Source organism: Pseudogymnoascus verrucosus (genome assembly GCF_001662655.1).
Source record: "Pseudogymnoascus verrucosus strain UAMH 10579 unplaced genomic scaffold scaffold_66, whole genome shotgun sequence".
Classification (NCBI taxonomy): Eukaryota; Fungi; Ascomycota; class Leotiomycetes; order Thelebolales; family Thelebolaceae; genus Pseudogymnoascus; species Pseudogymnoascus verrucosus.
In genome coordinates this window covers 85,790-105,780 of record NW_017263717.1, presented here as the reverse complement: position 1 = coordinate 105,780, position 19,991 = coordinate 85,790, and the positions used below count along the sequence as shown (strand labels likewise).

Below are 19,991 nucleotides of genomic sequence, written 5' to 3'. Positions count from 1 at the left end.
TGAGATTCTCATATTTCCACCCTGTTCTAGGGTTGGATATGCTGAGATAAAGTAGCAGAGCCTTTGTTTTCTTTTCTTTTTGCCATGTATTGGCATCGTTTGCTTTGTCTCCGGCGTATATATGTAAAGCCTTTGGGGCAAACGTTTTGAGAGCCGCATCACGTTTAGTGTGCGTCTTGGGGAACCAGTGCTCTCGAACCGTTGATTTGATAGACTTTCAACCTACGACTTCGAGAAGAAAATAATTCGGGATTATATTCTGCGGTTGATCACTGGAAAGGGCCTCTATAAGCCTGGCTACCCCCTTCACTTCATTCCCTTGACTCCACAACATCCTGCGTATCCTCATTGAGATCTGCCTCAAAGCTCTCAATCGTTGCTAAGACAATGTCTATATGATCCTTCTCCAGAGACGTATTCATGGACATCGCTAGAGTGCTTGCAGTCCTAACTGTGTTCTTGATCTGCCGTCCATTGATATCGACCTTAGCAAGATCATCCAAGACACTTTCGTCCCAGGCGGCCAACCTCTGGGACGATGTGCGACTGATGAACAACTTCCAAAGTTCCTTCCGGCGTTGTGCATCTAGGGCTGTGTACTTTAGTGCTAAATGTATTCGAGATTTGAAAGCGAGGTCGAAACTCGTGAGGCGGTTGGTGGTAAGGAAGAGGATTCCTTCGTAGTATTCAAGGGTACGCAGGAATACTAATAGGACAAGTGAGTTTGGAGTTTGTGAATAAAGGGGTAGGGCTACTTACGGGATACCAAACAATTTCTTGTGAGGTCGTGAATAGTACGTTGCTCAAGAAATACATCCGCCTCATCGATCAAAACTATTGCCCCCCAATGCGTTGCCAGTTTTAACGCCGAATTCAGATGCGTCTCAACTTCGTGAGGAGTAACCCCCAGTTCACCCGAGTTGATAACATAAAGCGGTTTGCGAACATCATCAGCGATACTCTCCGCCGTGAAAGCTTTCCCAACCCCCGGCGCACCATGAAGCACAAAGACCAGCCCCTTTCCTTTCCCTTTAATCAGGTCATCAAATTCATTAGATCCATGATTTTTAACTAATGCGTGAGCGAGTTCCTTGTGGTTTTTCGGGAGAAGCAGCTGTTTGTATGCATCGCTGTTGAACTCCACGTCGTCAAGGAAGTCAATAGCAAAAAAGCACCATTTCTTGTCAAAGAGTGAAAATCCAGGGATCTGAAAATCACAAATCATGAGATCCTCTGTGCTGATGGCATCGATTTCATCTTCTCCATCTTTTGGCCAGAGAGGTTTTCGTTCATGCAACCAGACTCTGTTCGGAGGTTTAAAATCCCCGAAAGTCTTACAGTCTACGATAATGCGACTGTTGACCTATGAAATGCATCAGTACCAAAGGGATCCGTTGTGGGAGAAGATTTTCGCTTATACCGTCACACTTTCAAGCCTGTAGCTGTAATAGTGTGCTCCTGGGGGTAGTGGTGGGCGAGGCGCGATATTTTCCTCCCATTCTTTGCCCACCATGTATGCTCTGCCGTTGTAAAAGCGATGATGATTTCCCTTCAACGAACAGAATTTCTTGCCTCGAGCAATGTGCTGGCGGCGAACACGACCTATCTCTGCATCGTCTCCGTAATACCTTAGGGGCAGGATTGGTAAGCTTTTAATAGTCTTCGTGCCTTGATAGGGCTCAATGTTGATGTGCTTGTGCAAGTATCCGAAATCCTTTCCATCATGTGTAAAGCATTTCCCTATGACCATCCAAACCGTGTTACCGTTAGTTTTAACCAACTTGGTAGACACTAGGGATAGTATCTGGTTCATCTCGTCCTGTCCAGTTATTACAGGCTCTCCGGGAAGAAAGACCATCCATAGATCTTTGAACTCGATAGCAGGACTAGACGGCGACGTTGCCACGTTGGCTTCGTAGCTTCTGATCTCGGTCTTAAAGTTTTTTTTCCATAAAGCGTAAAAGCAGATGGATGTGTAACTTGGCAATTCGATCCTGGACGGTTTGCCGATAGCTTTCAAGCTCCTTGCGGTAGTGGAAGACGCATTTCAGCGTGCCATGAAGTATCAACAGGTCTCCGCAGAAGCTGACGCCGGGATACTCTTTGATAACCTCACGTAGCGCTTCTTGGATATGAGGGGAGTATATCTCAAGTCGTGAGCTTTCCAAAACACCATCCGAGCCATAGTAAAACTTCATCACATACTCCTTGCCATCTTTCTTCTCATCTACCTCCATCTTGGCCACGACCTTCTTTAGTACTTTCTCCCCTTTCAAATTTCTGCGTTCCTCGTACTCCTTTACCTCGCATGTTAATGGTTTTGCCGATCCATTTGTAGGTGGGCCGACATGTTTGACTTGATCAAAGTCGCTACTATCATCATCGGTAGAATCATTTGGAGACCCAATTTCGGGCTTCATCGTGAATGTCGAGGAACTCTTTGTTTGTGGATTGGCAGAGGCCCAGATTTTGCACGCAATACTTTCAAACATCAACAACCCTACGGCAACTGCAGCGGCCTTCATTACCAGCTCTCCCAGTAGCTGCAACAGTTTCGGAAAAACGCTGAAGGGGCCCGTTTGTATAAGACAAGTGATTTCGTACAGTACAATAAGGATTGATCCCTTCGCTTCATCGGCCGTAAGGACTTTCAAGTCAAGTCCGCGGACAGCGTGTGGAGCTGGGTGATACCGAGACGGCTATTGAGCAATTGTTCCCACCGGCTAGGGCAGTGGTTGTCAACATGGTGCCAGGCAGAGAAGAAGGCTCCCCTAAAGTTCTCACGGCCTTCATTGAGCTCGAACATGACGACTGCGGTGATTTGAAAGCTTGTCAGAGCTCAGAACGAAGCATTTTTTGTTTCTTGCAGCGAGCTTCAGAAAGAGTATTCAGGAGCACCTACCAGTCTATATGATCCCAGCACGAATATTGACTGCGCGTCTGCTGCCCACAACCCCTACTGGAAAAACAGATCGCCGTAAACTACGGGAGCAAGCTTCGAGCCTCAGTATTGAGGAATTGGCTTGTTTTAGTAGTGGAAGCCAACACCGGCGACTACCTGCACCCTCGGTGGAAGAGGTAGTGTTGCAGGTTTGCTCCAAAATCCTAAAGCTTCCTGTGGAAAGCGTTGGAATGGATGATTCTTTCTTCTATCTTGGCGGCGATTCAATCATTGCAATTCAATTTGTCTCCCAAGCCCGTAAGCAGGGGGCTACATTACAGGTTTTGGGTATTTTTCGGTCTCCAAAGCTAGTAGACCTAGCGGCCATTGCGAATGCCAACATCGCGACCATCTTCTTGGCGCCGTCTGCGCACCCCTTCTGCCCCTGTTATATTTCTTCACACCTGAAGATGGGTTTTTTTGGAGCTTCATTCGCGGAAGCCATGTATTCGTAGCTGGTTTTGAGACTAGCCCGGATCCTCACTGCCGCAGCCCATCCTCCATGAACCTGCCTAAGAGAGAGCCAGTGACTTTTAAATTATTCCGCCCTGGAGATACGACTGGTTGTATCGGAGGTAGTCTTGAGACGATAAAGAAAAACAGCGAAGAAATTGTTATAGACTGTTCATGGCCTCTGGCGCCAATGATGCAAAAGTGAACAACTTCAGGCCAGATAATGCAATAAAGGTACATGGGAATTCAACAAGTACATTATGAAGCTTGGTACAAAGGTCAATGACACATTCCGGATAACTAAACAGACGCCAAAAAGCATCTATGGGAGGCGTTCGATGACACTCTCCGCCCCCTCTCTCCAAGCCAGAAATGCGCACCTACAGACGCCATGCGAATTGGTACCACGAGTCGAAGCGACTAACGTTTTTTGGTTAGTGTACCAGAAGAACGAAGAACCCTTCGAAACCGCGTCATATGATCATTGATCATGTTATTTAGCCCACAACGGCACTTTGCCCCTGTTTACTTTCCGGGGGTAGAACAGGGCCTACAGCGGTGGAAAGCCCAGCCTCCGGCGGCCTGGAGTAGCCCCTCAAACAGAGCTACAATAACTGGGTCACTGGGGCCGAGCAGGTTCTAGCAGCCGGCCAATTTCAGGAACTCGGCAGCAGGTCAAGAACTCGAAGACCGGCTCCAGTATGGAGGTGAGTTTCAGGCCCAGAAGCTCGCTGTCACAGAAGCCCGGAGGCTGAGCCAGGCTGAAAACCGAGCCCGGAAGCAGCTCCACCTGGCAGGAATTGAATGAAGCCCGGAAACAGGAGGCGCAAACCGCCTCCCCTCGCTTCGAGTTGGCGCAAACCGCCTCCCCCCACGATAATACCCCGTCGACTCTTTTAGCGAGTTTTCGGGAAGGTTCTTCTCTTTACCTCTCCTATTTCTCATTTTCTTCTTTCTCTTCCGTCGCGATTCACGTTGTAGCAATTTTGGTAGAGATATTAATCAATGTGGAGTGAGGCGATAAGCCGCTTTAGCCAAAAGGTAACTAAGGAAGGTGCCTTAGTTCCCCATCGGCGAACACGACAGTTCCGACGACTCTGTTTCTAAAGTTACAAACCATTCGTTCGCAGCCCACTTCCCGTCTAACACTATTAATTAAGTATATGTAACTGACAGGACTCCAGTTTGTTCCGAAAATTCGTATTCCATCAAACAAAGATGTTGCGGCGGCCGATTTTCACAAGGCGGTACTTTCGCCCCGTCCGAATCACTTCATCGCCTAGGGTGTTTTCTCGCACTTCCTTGAGGCAGTCTTTAGACGTCAACATGAATTCCTCGACTAGCAGATCCTACAGTAACACTGAGCTGGATGTGGCGGATTTTCGCTCGAAGAATGGATATCTACATAATTTGCTGGTTACGCATAGGGGGTCCCCTAACTGCTATTGGGGATTTGTAATCATTCGCACTATATACACGCCAGAGTCCGATCTCCAATGGCCTATTGCGATGGCTAAATTATCCGACTGGCTACGGGTGGAGATGAAGACAGGGTCTAATGCTTCAGACAACGAGCAAGAGCTCGTTGTTAAAAAATTTAGGAACCTAATTGTAGACGACAAGACGCTATATGATGGGTTACCGATGAGTGATGCGGTTCTACGCTTTGAGGATATTCTTGATGAGCAGTATAACGTCGCGTTAAATTACAGCACGCCAGAGCATTTTGATAAGACGTGGTATTATCGGATTCCTGAGTTTGTCGAGCAATCTCTCGCTGAGTCTAATCCCGACGTTAAACGAGATCTCCTCGAAGCATCATATTGGCACCTCAACAATTACATATGTCTTGTCATAGACGACGAATCGCTAAGAGATCTTGTGGAGCTCCCTGCAGAGCTCCATTGTTTCGATTTGGCTTTAGCGCTGAAAGAAATCAGGGAGCACCCTGACGGTACTCTACCTGCTCGTAGGATTGCGCATCTTAAAGTTGCAATGCGTCATTCAGATTTCGATCTAATGGATCGCGAGGATTGGTACACTCAATGGGCTAAATGGACTATTTGTAGTGGCTTAGGACAGATGCATTGGTCCATTCAAAGTTGCGAGATGAATGCCGGCATGATGTTAGAGCTACGAGACGGGGAGCCATATGTCGAAATTTACGGGCAGGACTGATATCTATTCGCTTTGTTAGGGATGCTTTAGGACAGATCAATGCGCTAGAGCTAAGCCTAACGGAATATCCATCCGATCCCCGGGCACTGGCTTCCGTGGACTGCGCCTAAGAGCCGCACGGAAACAACTAAACAGCGCACAATCGAGCGTAACCACGAGTTCCACCACTTTTCCCCCTTCATTGCCTTCGACGAGGCTTGTCGTCTCTCTCATTGCGGTTCCAGCCGTATTCACACCATCGATGACTGGTAGGTTCTTCCCTTTCATTACAGCACCTATAATACTACGAGCTCGACGTCCGACCTCAGCTCACGCTATCGCAGCACTGTTGGATCGGATGCACCATGCTATATATAGAGCGGACCTCATAGCAGTTCATATAGTGATGCGTTCAATAACATGCTTCATGATAATCTGATGCTACGTCCATATGTTCTATCGCAAGATTGAACTCATCGTACTGTGTTTAATAGAACCACAATCCACTGTAGTCCCCCGTAACGACTTTCTTCGAGATATTGCTAGTCTTTCCCATATCTCCTATCATCGTGCCGTTATCCAGGTCCATCGCCCATACAAGTGTTCTAAACCAACATTAGTTGCATGATGTGATTTGAGAATAATCAGGACTTACCCTCCTAAGCACTTCGAATTTGCGTATTGAAGCTTCGTTTTCATCGTCTCACCATCATCGTACGACACCTAAGGAAGGTCAATTCGGTCACTTGAGCGAGCCATGCTCTCTTTGCTAGATAAGTGTACGTACCCACTGGTTCCCTCCCCATGTCACAATCTTGACTGCTGCATCCTTGTCCAAGGTCACAGTGGCTCCAGCACTGATGACGTCCCCAATCTCGACAGATGATAGAATCCCGGCAGTGGCTGTACAAGGCCCTGCGTTACCGCCGGCACTGAATGGGCATCCCGTTGCCGAACATGACGGATCGGTGAGCGTGAAGCCTGCACAAAATCGAATTAGTATACCGCTTGCAAGCAGATGAGGTACATACTTCGACCATAGAAGCCCAGACCCATGTTCACCTTGGCGGGGTCGATATTATTCCGCCACAGCAGTTGAAGTGCTAGGTTAATTTCCGTGAGATTTGTATGTGCTTGAACGATGTTTCCAATGCTCTTGACGCTAGAGTCCCAAGTTCCGTGCAAGTCGTAGGTCATAACGTTGAACCAGTCAAGAATAGGCTCCATGCCGGCGATGTCGAAACCTTGGAGGTACCAATATGAAGATGGCTATTGTACAATTTAGCGAGAAACGCTGAGCAGAGAGCTTGGTGTGCGTACCAGCGTGAGGGAGATTCCAAACCTGTGCGACAACCCCGCGTTGTCAAAAGCCGCACGGAGGTTCTTCAAAAACGAGACATAATTAACAAAATCATCTGGAGATCCGAATCGATCCGGTGCTACTGGATACTCCCTGCCCTTGCGTTAGTCAACGATGGCGAATCAGAGCCAACCACATACCAATCGAGGTCGACGCCATCGAAATTGTTGTTCACCAAGAAAGAAATCAGAGACTTGAAGAAAGCACTCTGCGCGGATGTTGAACGCGCAAGGTTTGAAAAAGTGGTAGCTGTTGAGCCTGGATCGTTGAATGACCAGCCACCCACACTGATCCAGACCTCTAAGCCGTTCTGTTTCTGTTTAAGGGCGGAGATACGTTGATATAACGCCGCGACCTGAAAAAATGTGAGCTCAGAAGACATTGAATCTTGATAGAAAAGCATACGTCGTTCGACATTGGTGCTATCTCAAAAGTACCCGGGTCGATATACGCAAAGGCGAAATTGATGTGAGTCCAGTAGCCAAGTGTTACATCTTCTGGTGCCATTGCTTGAATAGTTGTCAGCACGTTGTTATCTCCATGACGGATGCTTCCTTACTATTGCAAGATCTCTCCAAGTTCCAGCCTTCATAATATCCGATAACACGACCGTTCGTTGCAGAATTGCCGCTACACGATGGTTCGGGAACCTTTGTGTCGCCACAAAAGTCGGCAGTGCTTCCACAAAATCCTGTTTCCATTAGCCTTCCACCTACCACGATTCCTCGCAGATTCCTCGCAGCTGGTCTTAACTCACCAAAAGCACTGCAGCAGACATTTAACGGACACGTTGAGGCGTTACTCCATTGCATACCCCATCCAGGATCACATTCGCTCTTGTAGCCACAGCTGGAAGTGCAATTTTCTGCGGCGCAAAAGACAGGTCCCAGTCCACAAACACCTCTGGAAAATATCAGTCGGTCTGGCGTCAAACGTTTCCACTGTGCTTCGCTCTTACCCATTTGAACAGCATCCTATCGCGCATGGCTTGGTGGGGCTACAGGTATAATCTTGGGCAAGAACGGAAAATAAAAGAAGACCAAAGGTGGCAAGCCAGGCTGCCACTGTTCGAGTTGAAGTCATATTAGGTCGATTCGACAGTACGGAATGAGTACAACAACTTTCTGTTTCTTTGTTCTACATGTGTGAAGATTCGGAGGTATCTGTCATAATCCGAATCTTTACTCCCACACGGAGCGTGCGGGGGCAGAAGTTGCATTTCCCTGAATTTCACAGTCATCTTCGAGTACTGAGGGGCCCATTAGACTGGCTGATGATACACAGTCAGATTCTGTCAAATGAGGCAGTCCCCTGCCGGCGATCGGATCCTACAAGGCCGGACAGAATGCAGGCAACGGAGATGAGCAATGTAAGGCTACCTGAGGTGCCGATCACTACCCTAGAGATTTATGTTCTCTCTTTACTGGCATTGCTCTAGATAGTTGATAAGATCGCAAACAGCAATCTTGGGTAAATAACATGCTGGGAAGAAGTGGGGGTCGCAATCAGAAGCAAGGGTTGTAATATTATACCCTTCCCTTGCATCTCAAATCCTTGCAAGCGGTTAGCGTTGGCAAGTATCATATGACATTGCCAGGATGCGAAGAGATGCATGGTACACAGAAACTAATCTCAGGATTACCTCGTGCTTACCCGAGCAGGTCTCTGAAATTCGCATGTTAGCAAAACTGGGGGCACGAGTAAGTCAATATTACCTCGTCATGTCTGGCTAGCACGAGATCGATCGCACCTCGTTATGTCTGGCGTTCGATCTGGAGAGAGAATTTCCCAAGGCGCGCTGAGCTTTTTCAGTCCTCCGAGAAGTGAAGCATAGCTATATCCGAAGTTCGAAAATCAGATTCCACTGAGCCCAGCCAGGTCTCTGTCTTTCTCGACACATTGAAACAAATTTACGATGCATCTTCTACTGGTAATCCTGACTCTGCTCGGAGCATGCGAAGCTCTCGTACCCCGTTCAATTGTACACAAACACGATCGGAGGGCAACAACAACAACTTCTGCACCTGCGGTGTATCAGACAGGAATTCCTTGTAACTGCAACAACTACTACGTAGTTTCGACCGGTGACTCTTGCGATGCTATTGTCACAGCATATAAGAATGCATTCACTCTTGCACAATTGTAAGTCTCCGTTCTGCTGTTCTGCTTGAATGCTAACATTGTAGCTATGCATGGAACCCAGCAGTCGGAAGTACTTGTCTAAATCTTTGGGTTGGCTATAGTGTATGTGTCGGTGTCGACGCCACAGTGACAAAATGCACCACAACTTCGGCAGCCCCAACTATTACGACTACGAGCAAGCCGATATCTACAACCTCTCCAACGACAACCGCTACTCTCCAGCCTTACTCATACATCTCATCGACAGTAATCAACGCTCAGCCAACTGTCACAGAGCTGCAGCCTTTTGGAGTGCCGAGTCCCGTCCAGGCAGGAATTTACAGTGGCTGCGAAACATACTATCAAGCCGTGGCTGTATGTCTATCCCGAAGCCATTACAACAAATTTATGACTGACAGCCAAAGGGTGACAATTGTACCTCGATCACAGACTACTTTTTCGGCTTCAATGAAGCCCAGTTCATCTCCTGGAATCCAGCTGTAAACTACGACTGCTCAAATCTTGTAATCGGCAACTACTACTGTGTGCAAGCTCAAGCATACCGACCTAGCCCAGCAGTTTTTTCTGGTCCTGGTCTCCCATCACCGCTCCCCAATTGCACCGTTTCCGACTGTACAGCTTGGTACAGAGCGACGGAAACCGACAATTGCACCAGTGTTCCCCAGACATTTGGCAACTTCTCACTAGTCGAATTCACCCAGTGGAACAGCATAAACCCGACCAATTGCACAGGCTTCGACACCGGCTACTTCTACTGCATAAATTGGCCTTGGTCTTCTAGCACGAATTTCAACAGCAGTAATTTCAACGACACTGATTACAGTACATGGCGATTTCCTATCAACAGCTGCTACAACTCCACGGTCAATGTAACAACCACTGTACCAAGCACAACTACGAGCACAACCACGACAGCTAGTCCAACTTCCACTTGTGTTAAATCGTACACAGTAGTGGCTGGCGACTCATGCGCTGCTATCCAGGCCGCTTACAGCATTACTTTCGCACAGCTCTTGGCGTGGAATCCCAGCATCGGTTCAAATTGCGAGTATCTTGCCATTGGGAACACGTATTGTGTTTCTCAGTCCGCGGGAACCACTACCACGACATCTAGTCAGCCTACACAGACATCGTCATGCACAAAAAGCTATACCGTTGTCGCCGGTGATTCGTGTGCCGCCATCGAGGCCAGCTATGGCATCACTTTCGCACAGCTCCTAGCATGGAATCCTAGCATCGGTTCGAACTGCGAATATCTGGCCGTTGGGAACACGTATTGTGTTTCTCAGTCCGCGGGAACGACTACCACGACATCTAGTCAGCCTACACAGACATCTTCATGCACAAAAAGCTATACCGTTGTCGCCGGTGATTCGTGTGCTGCCATCGAGGCCAGTTATAGCATCACTTTCGCACAGCTCCTAGCATGGAATCCTAGCATTGGTTCGAACTGCGAATATCTAGCCATTGGAAACACCTACTGTGTGGCTCAGTCTTCTTGAACAACTACAACTATCATACAGATGCCTTGGAGGATACTTGTGCAGTTGTAGAGGCGAAGTTTGTTATGAGCGATGTGGACTTCAAGAGCTGGGATACTTTGTTGGATGCCAGGTGCACGAATTTATGGCTTGGAAGTGATTACTGTGTTGGTATATAAAATAACGTACTATAATTGTTATGAGGTTTAGAAGGCGCCTTGGTCACCGTGCCAACGTTCTGAAAGAGACAAGCACATTCTCTTCCCAGAAAACTGCTCAAAAATTTCAAATATGATTCTGCATAGGACGAAATCGTGAGATTCCAGGGTGGTGTAAGGAGCCGCCAGTCTGTCGTGTCTACAGGTCCACGTTTCCCTCATGTGTGCCATGCTGACAGCTGCATTTATTGGAATGAGTCGTAATTCCGACCTGCTACGTACTCCTCCACCACCATCCTCCCGCGGCCTTCATTTCGCAAAGGCTGGTATTATTATTGACAATCTTCTGTCTCACCGGGTATATTTTGAACCCTGCTCCTGCATGTTTATCAAAGCTTGTGACCATTCTCTTAAGTTTAGGAAATGCAGTAAGACGTGACAAGGGTATCAACCTTGCCCATAATCCCCTTTACTATGCCTAGTGCCCCTACGCGCACAGAAACGCAGACGATCTTCTCCGATTCGCGCCATGTGTTGCGACCCGGTACACTTGCAGGATTCGGGGCTGACAAGTTCCATGTGATAATAACATTGTGGGGCCGGGAAAGCAAGGTACAGTACAAACAAGCATTAGTGTAGGCCTGTAGGGTAAGCGCTAGATTGTGTAACCGTGCGGCGTATCCGGTCCGACCCTCGATGGCTAGTTAGCATGACTAGCCGACGATCCCGGACAGGTAAAGCCTTACCTCTAAGAAATTACGAGCTCCGCCTCAAGCCATCAAAATGCGTGTTTGAGGGACATCGATCATTCAACGCTCCTTCAATATGCGACCATAGCCACATTGTCCTTAATCACCCGGCATCGCTTTTCTCGTATCTGGTGCCGACCAATTCTCCTACCATGCAACCTCACCCGCTTGCATTCTTGCTCGGGTTCACATCTCGGAGAAAGAAGAAGGGCGAGCGTTCGCCACCCAAGCCCCTCCCACCACGATCTCGTCGTCTGACTGTGGGCGAAATCCCATCTTTGGAGGAACCCTCCAGCGACCCTCTGCCCCCACCCACAATAGCACATCCCCAGGAAGTGTCCCCGATATTTCTTCTTCCCACCGAGCTACGCCTCCAGATATACACTCTCGTCCTTGGCAATCGCAACATCCACCTCGGTCTCGAGACGCAGGATGATAATCGTCTTTCACCATACCTACGGCACTATCACTGCAAATACGGACGGCAAGATCTGTTCATAGATCCATGGCATAATTGTTGGTCCCCCCGAGGTGGCAGACCCAAAGATCCTGTACAGAAGATCCTGAGTCTGCTCTTGACATGCCGACTGGTATATTCTGAGGCAATCAACCTGCTGTATTCGGCAAACACCTTTCAGTTGGAGAACTTGCATCTTGTCAAGCATCTTCATACGCTAGTCCTACCGCAAAGGTTACAAGCCATGCAGCGTCTGGTGCTCATTTTACGTTTCGACAGATTTCCACTCGCACCGAACGAGATAGAAGACAATGAGCTGTCACAAGCGATGGTTTGGAAGACATTGTCGGAACTGAAGGGATTACGGGAAGTACATTTGCATTTACAGGCAGCCGAGACGGATGATCGCATGTGGAGAGACGATGGTAGTTGCAGAGAAGCATTGAGAACTCAGATAAGGCCACTGGTAGAGAGGCTAGATGTTTTTAGGGTATGGTTGCCAGTCATGAAGATCTTGACATGGGAAGGCATGGAAAGCGATTCCTTTGCGGTGTGGCCGTCTTAATAAAGTTGCGAATGACAGCCGATATGAACACACTCGTCCCATGATAGTCTGACAAGAAGTGAACGAGAGATTGTGAACAAACAATGCGCTAAAGGCTAGAAGTACTAGATATGTCATATATAGACACTATCTAGACACGATTCGATACACACTAATGGTCATGGGCTGCTTCTCCGGGCATATTACCCATTAGTGCCTTCACAACCATTCCCTTCTGCTCCTCCGATAAGCTCGTACCTTCAGGAAAGAAAGTTGAGTTGAAGACCGGCCCCCACATCGCCATATCTGCCTCTTTTCCGCCATCGCAGCTTTCTTCGTCAAAAAATGCAGCGAGAGACCCCAACTCCTCCTTCTCCACAGCGGTCAGAGCACGTTTTGCCTTTGAAGAACTCGAAGCTTTTGTGACTTTGCCATTTTCGTCGATAGATCCTCCGGCCCCGATCACACGAACACCTGTTTTGTGTCAATCTTCGTAAGTGGAATTTGAAAAATAATGAACTTACCCGAAGCGAAGAGTCCATAGGAATCAGCGTTGTTCATTGGCTTTCCGTAGTCCGGGCCACCGTTGTCAGGTAAATTCGTTGAGATCTTCCTACAGTTTTTCCATCCTGAATCATTTAGCGGCACTCTATGAAGCTCAGTGGAACTTCTCTACTCACCATATGCGACGTTACTAAATGCCACTCCTGAGCCAGCGTTGACATCGACCGGGGAGTCAAATGTTTTGCCTCCATGTCTCGTATGAGTGAGCTGACGAGTGACGACAAGATTAGTACTTGAACACGTGTAAAGGTAGATTTGAAGATGCTGTATACCTCGTGTACTACAACTTTATCGAAGAGTGAGAGCAAGTCTATGGGTGTGAATGGCCAGACCTTGGCGGAAATCTGCGCAATGGGACGACCTAGTAACCCCACTAGCTTCTGCCGCCATGTCCCGCAGTTCGGAAACTTCAGTCCTTGAACGTAAGACTGTTCTCCAAGCTCAGCATCAAGGAATCATGTAGGAGGGGAAAGACATACCAGGAACCATGGACAAAGTGTAATCTGGGATGGTCTGGTTGCATCATCGCTGACCCACGTGTAAGCCAGAGCGCCGATACATATTTTTCTTGGATCCTCTTCATCATCGTCCACGAACTCGACAATACTCGTATCTTTGATACGAGCATTGCCGTCCTGATCTGTGATGTCTTTGTATCTTTCCGACGAGCAGTAAAAAACCTTGTGTTGAATTAGTTTGAGTCGATTAAAGTGTATCCGATGATCCTTACCACGTCGCCTGCAGCGGCTCTGGTCGCACCTGAGGGTCCACGAAGATCTGCCGCCGGATCCGCCATGCTCGAGATACCTCGAGGAAACTGATAATTGCTACCAACAGCGTACTGGAAGTAGTCTGCGCGCGCCTTGTTTCTCGGACAAGTTCCACCAAAGCGACCTTCAACATTGTGTAATTAGCTTGTTAGAACTAGACTTCATCATGACCGAGACATAGCGTACATAAGATTGCTTCTTGGGGTGTAGGATAAAAGGATGGGTCAGCGGTTGGAGCCCACAGGTGGTCCATCAAAGTCTGAACTTCTTGTCTAACCGGCCCACGGAGCTCGGTGACAACATTCGTGGCCATATCAAAGGCACAGGTGAGCTTCTCGGCGAGAAATGCTTGGGCGACAAGATTGCAAGATGTTGTATCAATGACATAGGCGGTAGTTGTAGCGCTCAGGCAAAGAGCCGACAGAAAGTGAGTGGAATACATAATTGAAGCAGGTCCTCGTGTGCTCTCCGAACAGGAAGACCTTCGACAGGAAACTTTCTGCGGATGAGGCAAGTATTTTGCCTTGTGAAACCCTCACTTGAGGCGATGTTTGGAAAACTATACGTGCACTCTCCCACACTCTCACACGCCACTAGACTTGTGATCTCAACGGCTAAACCCGAAGCTTTTTCGGCGACATACTCTGCTAAGGACGGAACAAGGATGGTAAACAAGGATGAACTCACATGAGCAGCAATTCATAAGCTCAGAAGGAAGGCAAGGATCACGGAACCAGAGACATTGCAACACGGAGATGACTGACGTGAGATGAGGCAGATCATCAACCGATATTGTTTTTTGTCCGACGCACGAAATCCTTGTACGCCTTAGCATGGCCCCCACGCGGTCCGCTTACCTTCCATAAGCGCTAAACCCCGATCTCCTGGTACCTGCATGCGGTTAATTTAGGCTCCATCAATCTCCGACGACACTACTCTCTGACATGCGTAAAATCATTTCCTTTACATTATTCCAACCATCCCTGTCGCCCATATCGTTAGCTGTTGTGATATGAGAGCTCTCACCAAGGAGCTATGATACCACCCATGATATCCTTGTCTCGGACGGCCGAGGGACTTTTTCACTCGCAACGAAGATGGTGCCGAAATATTACCCTCCATTCTCATAATCTATACTTTTTGCAGTTTTCTCTCAAGAACTTCAAGTTCTGGGGAAACATCATACAACACCCGCCAATATGATCTTTCCACGACTTTTGTCGTCACTAGTTGCGACTTGCCTCTTGCTGCGACCTGTTCTCGGAGCCGGCGTGGCTACTTTCACTCTGGAGGAAGCCTCGTCCGTTACTCTGGTACCTCGAGACCTTCCTACAGATGTACCGCCTGGATCCATCACCTCTATTCCTGCGAATGGCATTGATATTTATCTGTCAGAAACTACTCAGAAAGCTGTTCAAGATGCAATCTCTGGAAGTTGTGGTACGACTGGCAGCCTACAATGTCAAACAGCCATACAGGCAGCGCTCAATACACAGAGTCTTCAAGCTGGACAATTGCAGCCACGTTTTGCTGGCCTGGTTGTTGCTGGGCTAGTTGCTATCGTTGCAATCGTCATAGAGCATTACCGACTGAGCAACACTGCGGTCCCTTCCGCGATCCATCTTTCACCTGCACAGCTCAGTCAGGCTTCGAACATTGCAAGTGCTACAAGCGTGGTAGCAGTAGGTGGCTCCCAAACGACAACTTTCACCCTCCCACCGTCCCCGACGACGGTCACGTAAGTCATCACCCTATGCAGCTGTGAGGCTTGGGACTGATGCAAAGCCTGTGCAGTGCAGTTCCCACAATCAGCATCAATCCTAGCAGTGGAGATCTACACATCAGTCTTACTGATAGTCAAGCTCAATCGTTCATGACGATCATGGGCCTCCCGGGGACTTGCTCGAGCAGCCAATCGCCAGTGGGTATTGGCAGTACAAAGCGAGCCATCACAACCACATCAACCTGCCTCAGTCTCCACGCAAACGCGCTGATGTACAACTCTTTCTCCGGTAAGATCTCCAGCAGCATTAAAGTCGGAAGCTGATTCAAAGACTAGGCCTTGCTTCGGCTATTAGCTTGATGTTCCGGTCAGCGAGTCCTCCGAATCCATTTCCAGGCTTCAGAAACGCCGCTGTTCAAGCAGAACAGACGGAATTTCTAACCCAATGGGCGGTAGGTAATTTCCAGTCGGAATTGACAGTTCCTGAGCTAAATTCGCCTTATAGCTTGCTGCACCTGCATTTGGGGTCACTGTGGACCTTATGACAGCCATCGCAGGTGTCGCGTTCGCCCTCGCATATATCTGGTGGGTTTACTACCTCATCCTTGTCCAGTGACTAACGTAGCGGTCTAGGACGTCTCTGAGCGTCGCTCTTAGTGTAGATAATACCATCTCAGGTTCATTAACAAAAACTACCACAGGGGACTGCCCTTCGCAAGAGGGTGACCCGGACAACACAAATCTGGTGTGCTCGCTGGCCTCCTGTTCAGGTAAGATGGTGGATAGCAAGCAAATTTGATACATGCTGATACACTTACTCAAGGCACATCGGACACGAAGCTTTGCACCGTCGATCCATGGAAAGACTGTACTTGCATGAATCCGCAGAAATCTAATCTCGAATACTATGACCTCGTCATGTTTGCGGACCAACCCGACGCACTCACGCAGTTCCTTGCTGGTCCACCACCAGATCCACCGAGCCCTTTGTTCTGCGTTTCGTCTAAACCGCCACTTGCTCCGGCATACTTAACGCCAAAATTGGCGTACGACACATATCCAGACTTCTGCAAAGGGATATCGCCCGGCGATACGTGGAATATCAACAGCACCTTCTTTCCTGATACCCCCGAGCACTTCGCTTTGCTCATTAACGGGAATATGGCATCTTCTAAATGGTCTTCCGACTTATGCAATCAAGCTTTCAAGTCCATCTTGGACAATTGCGACGGTAATGATCCTGTATGTTTACCTTGCATGTCTGAGAGGCCCTTGCTAACTTATGTAGTCCAACCCGTATGTGTGTAGTCTACCCCCAGTCAATGTAACTCTAACATTCGCAGCATGAACTACAAGTTTGGTGGCACATACACAACCCAAGGTCTTGAATTCAGAATTCAGCCAATATTTGATAATCGCGCCGTCCCGCTGCCTACAGCACCATCTTGGTCTTGTACAAGCAGCTACCATGGCGCCTATGACAATTTCGGTATCTTGGGTACGTAATGAGAGACATATGTACGTACTGCATTTCTAACATGTTCAGGCGTGGGATGGGCATCATCCGATTTTGGCAAAAACGCATTTTTCGGGGCCATAGCCAGCTGTATCGGGTCTAAGCCATCTGACTGGACTTTCGAGTACTTCCTTTATGATGGCACCCCGGACCAGCATTTCGGCTTCGAGTGGCTTGCAAGTTTCCACACGCCAATCTGGGTTAACGCGCGCTGTTTCGACAACTGTAAGGTAGGGTCGAATGGAGGTGGACCAGCTTGGGGTGACAGTTGCCCAGGGTGTGGTGGAAACGGCTAAAAGGGAACGTGGGAGCATTTAAGTGTCATCGCGGACAATTATAAAATTATCATTAGTTACGAGTAGAGGATGTTTAATCTATGTTGTTCTACTAACCTAGGGATAATTAAATTTAGAGAATAACGAAATATACCAACTATCTTTATACTATATATGTAAGGACTTAGGGAATACAGCTCTCTATAGGTGCATATAGGAGTGTAAGTTAGAGGTGATGCTGTATTCTATCCTATAGGTCTACTATAAAGGATATAAAAAAGATAAACGGGAAACCCTCTAGGCTTGTGCCCTTAAATACCTAAAACTACACTAACTTAGCAAATCCTCTGTTTACCTAATCTTGCTCTTACTATGTGCCTAAGCCTTATATACACAGCTAAACTAAATTAGCACTAAGTTAGCTTAGCAGCACATAGTAACTATAAGTAACCTAAGGAGCCATCCTTATAATAGTGCTGTTATTAGCTATTATTAATTAATTAGATAGGAGCAAGAGTAGGAGTAGGAGTATTGGTAAGGGTGGTAAGAGCATTAGTATAGGAATTAAATATAATAATTAAAGTTTGATTTTGCTGCTCTTAGCTTACTAGACACGCAGCTGACTAATGGGATGAACCTAGAACCTCCTAGACATTTATTTCACCTTACGACTAACTTTACTCTTCCTACTTAAAGATGCCCATTGTAAAGGGGTCGTGTTATATTTATACTATAAAGGCTGTAGTTGCAGATTTTACTAATTCTTTTATATTCTTTTTATATGTACTCCTTTTTGGACTCTCTGCATTGCATTTCTAAGATAAGAAATGAACTACTCCCTCTCCCCTCCTCTAGTTAGAAAGAATAAAGGAAAAAAGAGAGAGAAAGCGAGAGCCTAAAAATTTAAGGAATGTAGGGGTTGTGATATGTTTAGGAGAAATGATCTATATACAATGGCCGCGGGCTTTTGCCCTCTAGTATTGCATTGTTGGAATACTAAACTTCACTAAGACGACAGGCATTGAGAGTACCACGGGTTCGAATACACGCAAGTGTACGGAGAGGCGCAGACATGAGGACCAGTCCAGCCATTTCCTCCGCACTGACCCCATTGAGTCTGTTTTGGTGCCGAGGCTAATGTCGTGGTGGTCGCCGGCGGTGACGTTGTCCTAGACGTCGTGCTAGACGTCGTGGTGGTCGCTGGCGGTGGCGCCGTGCTAGACGTCGTTGTGGTTGCTGTGGGTGTGCTAGAGCTTGAGCTAGAACCGGAATCCGGTCCCGGAGCGTTACTTGTAGACCCAAGCTCTCCCCACTTGATGTTCGAGTAGGTGATCGCGGCGTCCGGGTTATTGGCTTTGATATTTGCAGGGTCGCCTTCAGTGCTGCTACATGGGCCAGCAGTATCACTATCGAGCCAGTGCATAAACTGGCTCGAATCTTGCCAGACGCTAAAGATGAGCACCATGCCGCGGCCGAGAGCTTCTCCATGTACTGTGAGACCTCCAAAAGAGTCGGTGTCACTGCAACCAAAGTCCTCATCGATGTAATTTAGACCATTGTAGCTGGTCGACACAGGGTTGGGGTATAAGACGTCGTTTTGAGTATAGTACCGGCGGATCTCAGTGAGCTTTCCCGTCGTTGTGCCATCATCTGTGATAAACTGGGTAGTCACAGTGAATGTCTTCGTAGTATCGACAATGAGGCCTGGGCCATAGAAGGAGGTATTGCCTTGTTGATAGGAATTCCATCCACAACCGGGTTTGTTACACACTCCACTAGAGCCACATTCATCGCCTTTGCATCCATAGATACCATCAACGCTGCAAGGATGTGGGGTAAACACAGTAGCCATAGAATTAGCTTCCCAAATGTCCATCTCATGACAGCAGGCACCGAGCCCCTCGGTGTTGACTGTGCCATTAAAGTATGGCGAGACGCCGCACTGGGCATCACAACCTCCAAAGCCGTATGATGCCCCAGCAGGGTTATACTCGTTTCGACCACCAGTAAAGTCCATCTCTGAAAGGAACAGGGCACCGTTCTCTCCACAGGGGAGGAGAGAGATATCAACGTCAAAGCTGAACTCCCGGCCAAGAAGCTGGACGTTCACGTAGTTTTCGCCTGCCGGATCTAAGAGCATAACGTTTGGTGATGCATTGTTGATCGTACCACTAACGTTACGATACTGGTACATCGTTAAAGCATTACCAGACGTAGTAATGCCAAGGCCCGTATAGTCGCCAGGTGCAATTTCACAATTATTGAAGCAGTCTTCCGCGGTTCCGCAAAGAGTCGCGTTCAATCCAGAGGATGTAGTACATGAGTCATAACCCTCAACCGTATGCATCCAGTGGTATGGCCACGCGAAGACGACATTGGTACTTTGCTCTACGCAGCCGCCTGCAACAGTGCATGTATATGTCGGCAGTGATTGAATGGCATCTGGAGTCGGAGCTTGCTGGGCCACAGCTAATGCGCGCAGGAGCGCTGAGGCTACTACAAGAGTAAATGTGCGAGAGGCCATGGCGGAGGATCAATTGATAAGAGACAGAGTGCAGAAGTGTTAGAAGAGTTGCCGGAAACCAGACCAGTGCAAAAGGAACTGGCCGACTGCTTCTGCTTGAATCCGTCTCTCGTTCTCTTGGAACGGAATGGGGGCATTTATATGCCTCGCCACATAGAGACAACTACTCTAGACTCC

At 48.0% G+C, this 19,991-nt stretch overlaps 8 protein-coding genes across 8 annotated transcripts; 4 read left to right on the top strand and 4 right to left on the bottom strand.

Moving 5' to 3' along the window:
* Positions 1 to 247: 247 nt before the first annotated feature.
* On the bottom strand, positions 248 to 3,745 carry VE01_09997 (uncharacterized protein). Its single transcript, XM_059464118.1, has 4 exons — positions 2,903 to 3,745; positions 1,421 to 2,811; positions 760 to 1,363; positions 248 to 706 (listed from the first exon to the last, which is right to left on the bottom strand). The coding sequence occupies exons 2-4, from the start codon at positions 1,856 to 1,858 to the stop codon at positions 312 to 314; spliced, it is 1,437 nt and encodes a 478-aa protein (XP_059319300.1). The 5' UTR covers positions 1,859 to 2,811; positions 2,903 to 3,745; the 3' UTR covers positions 248 to 311.
* A 154-nt stretch (positions 3,746 to 3,899) lies between these two features.
* On the top strand, positions 3,900 to 6,104 carry VE01_09996 (uncharacterized protein). The gene is made up of 4 exons (XM_018279403.2): positions 3,900 to 4,101; positions 4,408 to 4,516; positions 4,579 to 5,820; positions 5,896 to 6,104. Exon 3 carries the CDS (start codon positions 4,613 to 4,615, stop codon positions 5,570 to 5,572), a length of 960 nt encoding a protein of 319 aa, XP_018125968.2. The 5' UTR covers positions 3,900 to 4,101; positions 4,408 to 4,516; positions 4,579 to 4,612; the 3' UTR covers positions 5,573 to 5,820; positions 5,896 to 6,104.
* VE01_09995 (uncharacterized protein) lies at positions 5,972 to 8,106 on the bottom strand. Its single transcript, XM_059464117.1, has 10 exons — positions 7,870 to 8,106; positions 7,669 to 7,814; positions 7,471 to 7,602; positions 7,317 to 7,420; positions 7,052 to 7,266; positions 6,872 to 7,004; positions 6,583 to 6,820; positions 6,339 to 6,532; positions 6,207 to 6,274; positions 5,972 to 6,156 (listed from the first exon to the last, which is right to left on the bottom strand). Exons 1-10 carry the CDS (start codon positions 7,992 to 7,994, stop codon positions 6,039 to 6,041), a joined length of 1,473 nt encoding a protein of 490 aa, XP_059319299.1. The 5' UTR covers positions 7,995 to 8,106; the 3' UTR covers positions 5,972 to 6,038.
* A 379-nt stretch (positions 8,107 to 8,485) lies between these two features.
* VE01_09994 (uncharacterized protein) lies at positions 8,486 to 10,796 on the top strand. Its single transcript, XM_018279401.2, has 3 exons — positions 8,486 to 9,053; positions 9,098 to 9,407; positions 9,458 to 10,796. The coding sequence occupies exons 1-3, from the start codon at positions 8,827 to 8,829 to the stop codon at positions 10,553 to 10,555; spliced, it is 1,635 nt and encodes a 544-aa protein (XP_018125966.1). The 5' UTR covers positions 8,486 to 8,826; the 3' UTR covers positions 10,556 to 10,796.
* A 605-nt stretch (positions 10,797 to 11,401) lies between these two features.
* On the top strand, positions 11,402 to 12,804 carry VE01_09993 (uncharacterized protein; the record flags this gene model as incomplete). The annotated part of the gene is made up of 1 exon (XM_018279400.2): positions 11,402 to 12,804. One exon carries the CDS (start codon positions 11,402 to 11,404, stop codon positions 12,461 to 12,463), a length of 1,062 nt encoding a protein of 353 aa, XP_018125934.1. The 3' UTR covers positions 12,464 to 12,804.
* Positions 12,390 to 14,546, bottom strand: VE01_09992 (uncharacterized protein). Its single transcript, XM_018279399.2, has 7 exons — positions 13,963 to 14,546; positions 13,737 to 13,900; positions 13,486 to 13,686; positions 13,279 to 13,434; positions 13,123 to 13,213; positions 12,967 to 13,071; positions 12,390 to 12,916 (listed from the first exon to the last, which is right to left on the bottom strand). Exons 1-7 carry the CDS (start codon positions 14,216 to 14,218, stop codon positions 12,615 to 12,617), a joined length of 1,275 nt encoding a protein of 424 aa, XP_018125965.1. The 5' UTR covers positions 14,219 to 14,546; the 3' UTR covers positions 12,390 to 12,614.
* A 177-nt stretch (positions 14,547 to 14,723) lies between these two features.
* VE01_09991 (uncharacterized protein) lies at positions 14,724 to 17,448 on the top strand. Its single transcript, XM_018279398.2, has 9 exons — positions 14,724 to 15,514; positions 15,571 to 15,788; positions 15,836 to 15,951; positions 16,005 to 16,084; positions 16,133 to 16,269; positions 16,323 to 16,741; positions 16,788 to 16,795; positions 16,843 to 16,997; positions 17,046 to 17,448. Exons 1-9 carry the CDS (start codon positions 14,976 to 14,978, stop codon positions 17,309 to 17,311), a joined length of 1,938 nt encoding a protein of 645 aa, XP_018125964.1. The 5' UTR covers positions 14,724 to 14,975; the 3' UTR covers positions 17,312 to 17,448.
* A 628-nt stretch (positions 17,449 to 18,076) lies between these two features.
* Positions 18,077 to 19,991, bottom strand: VE01_09990 (uncharacterized protein). The gene has a single exon (XM_018279397.2). The coding sequence runs from the start codon at positions 19,812 to 19,814 to the stop codon at positions 18,297 to 18,299; it is 1,518 nt and encodes a 505-aa protein (XP_018125963.1). The 5' UTR covers positions 19,815 to 19,991; the 3' UTR covers positions 18,077 to 18,296.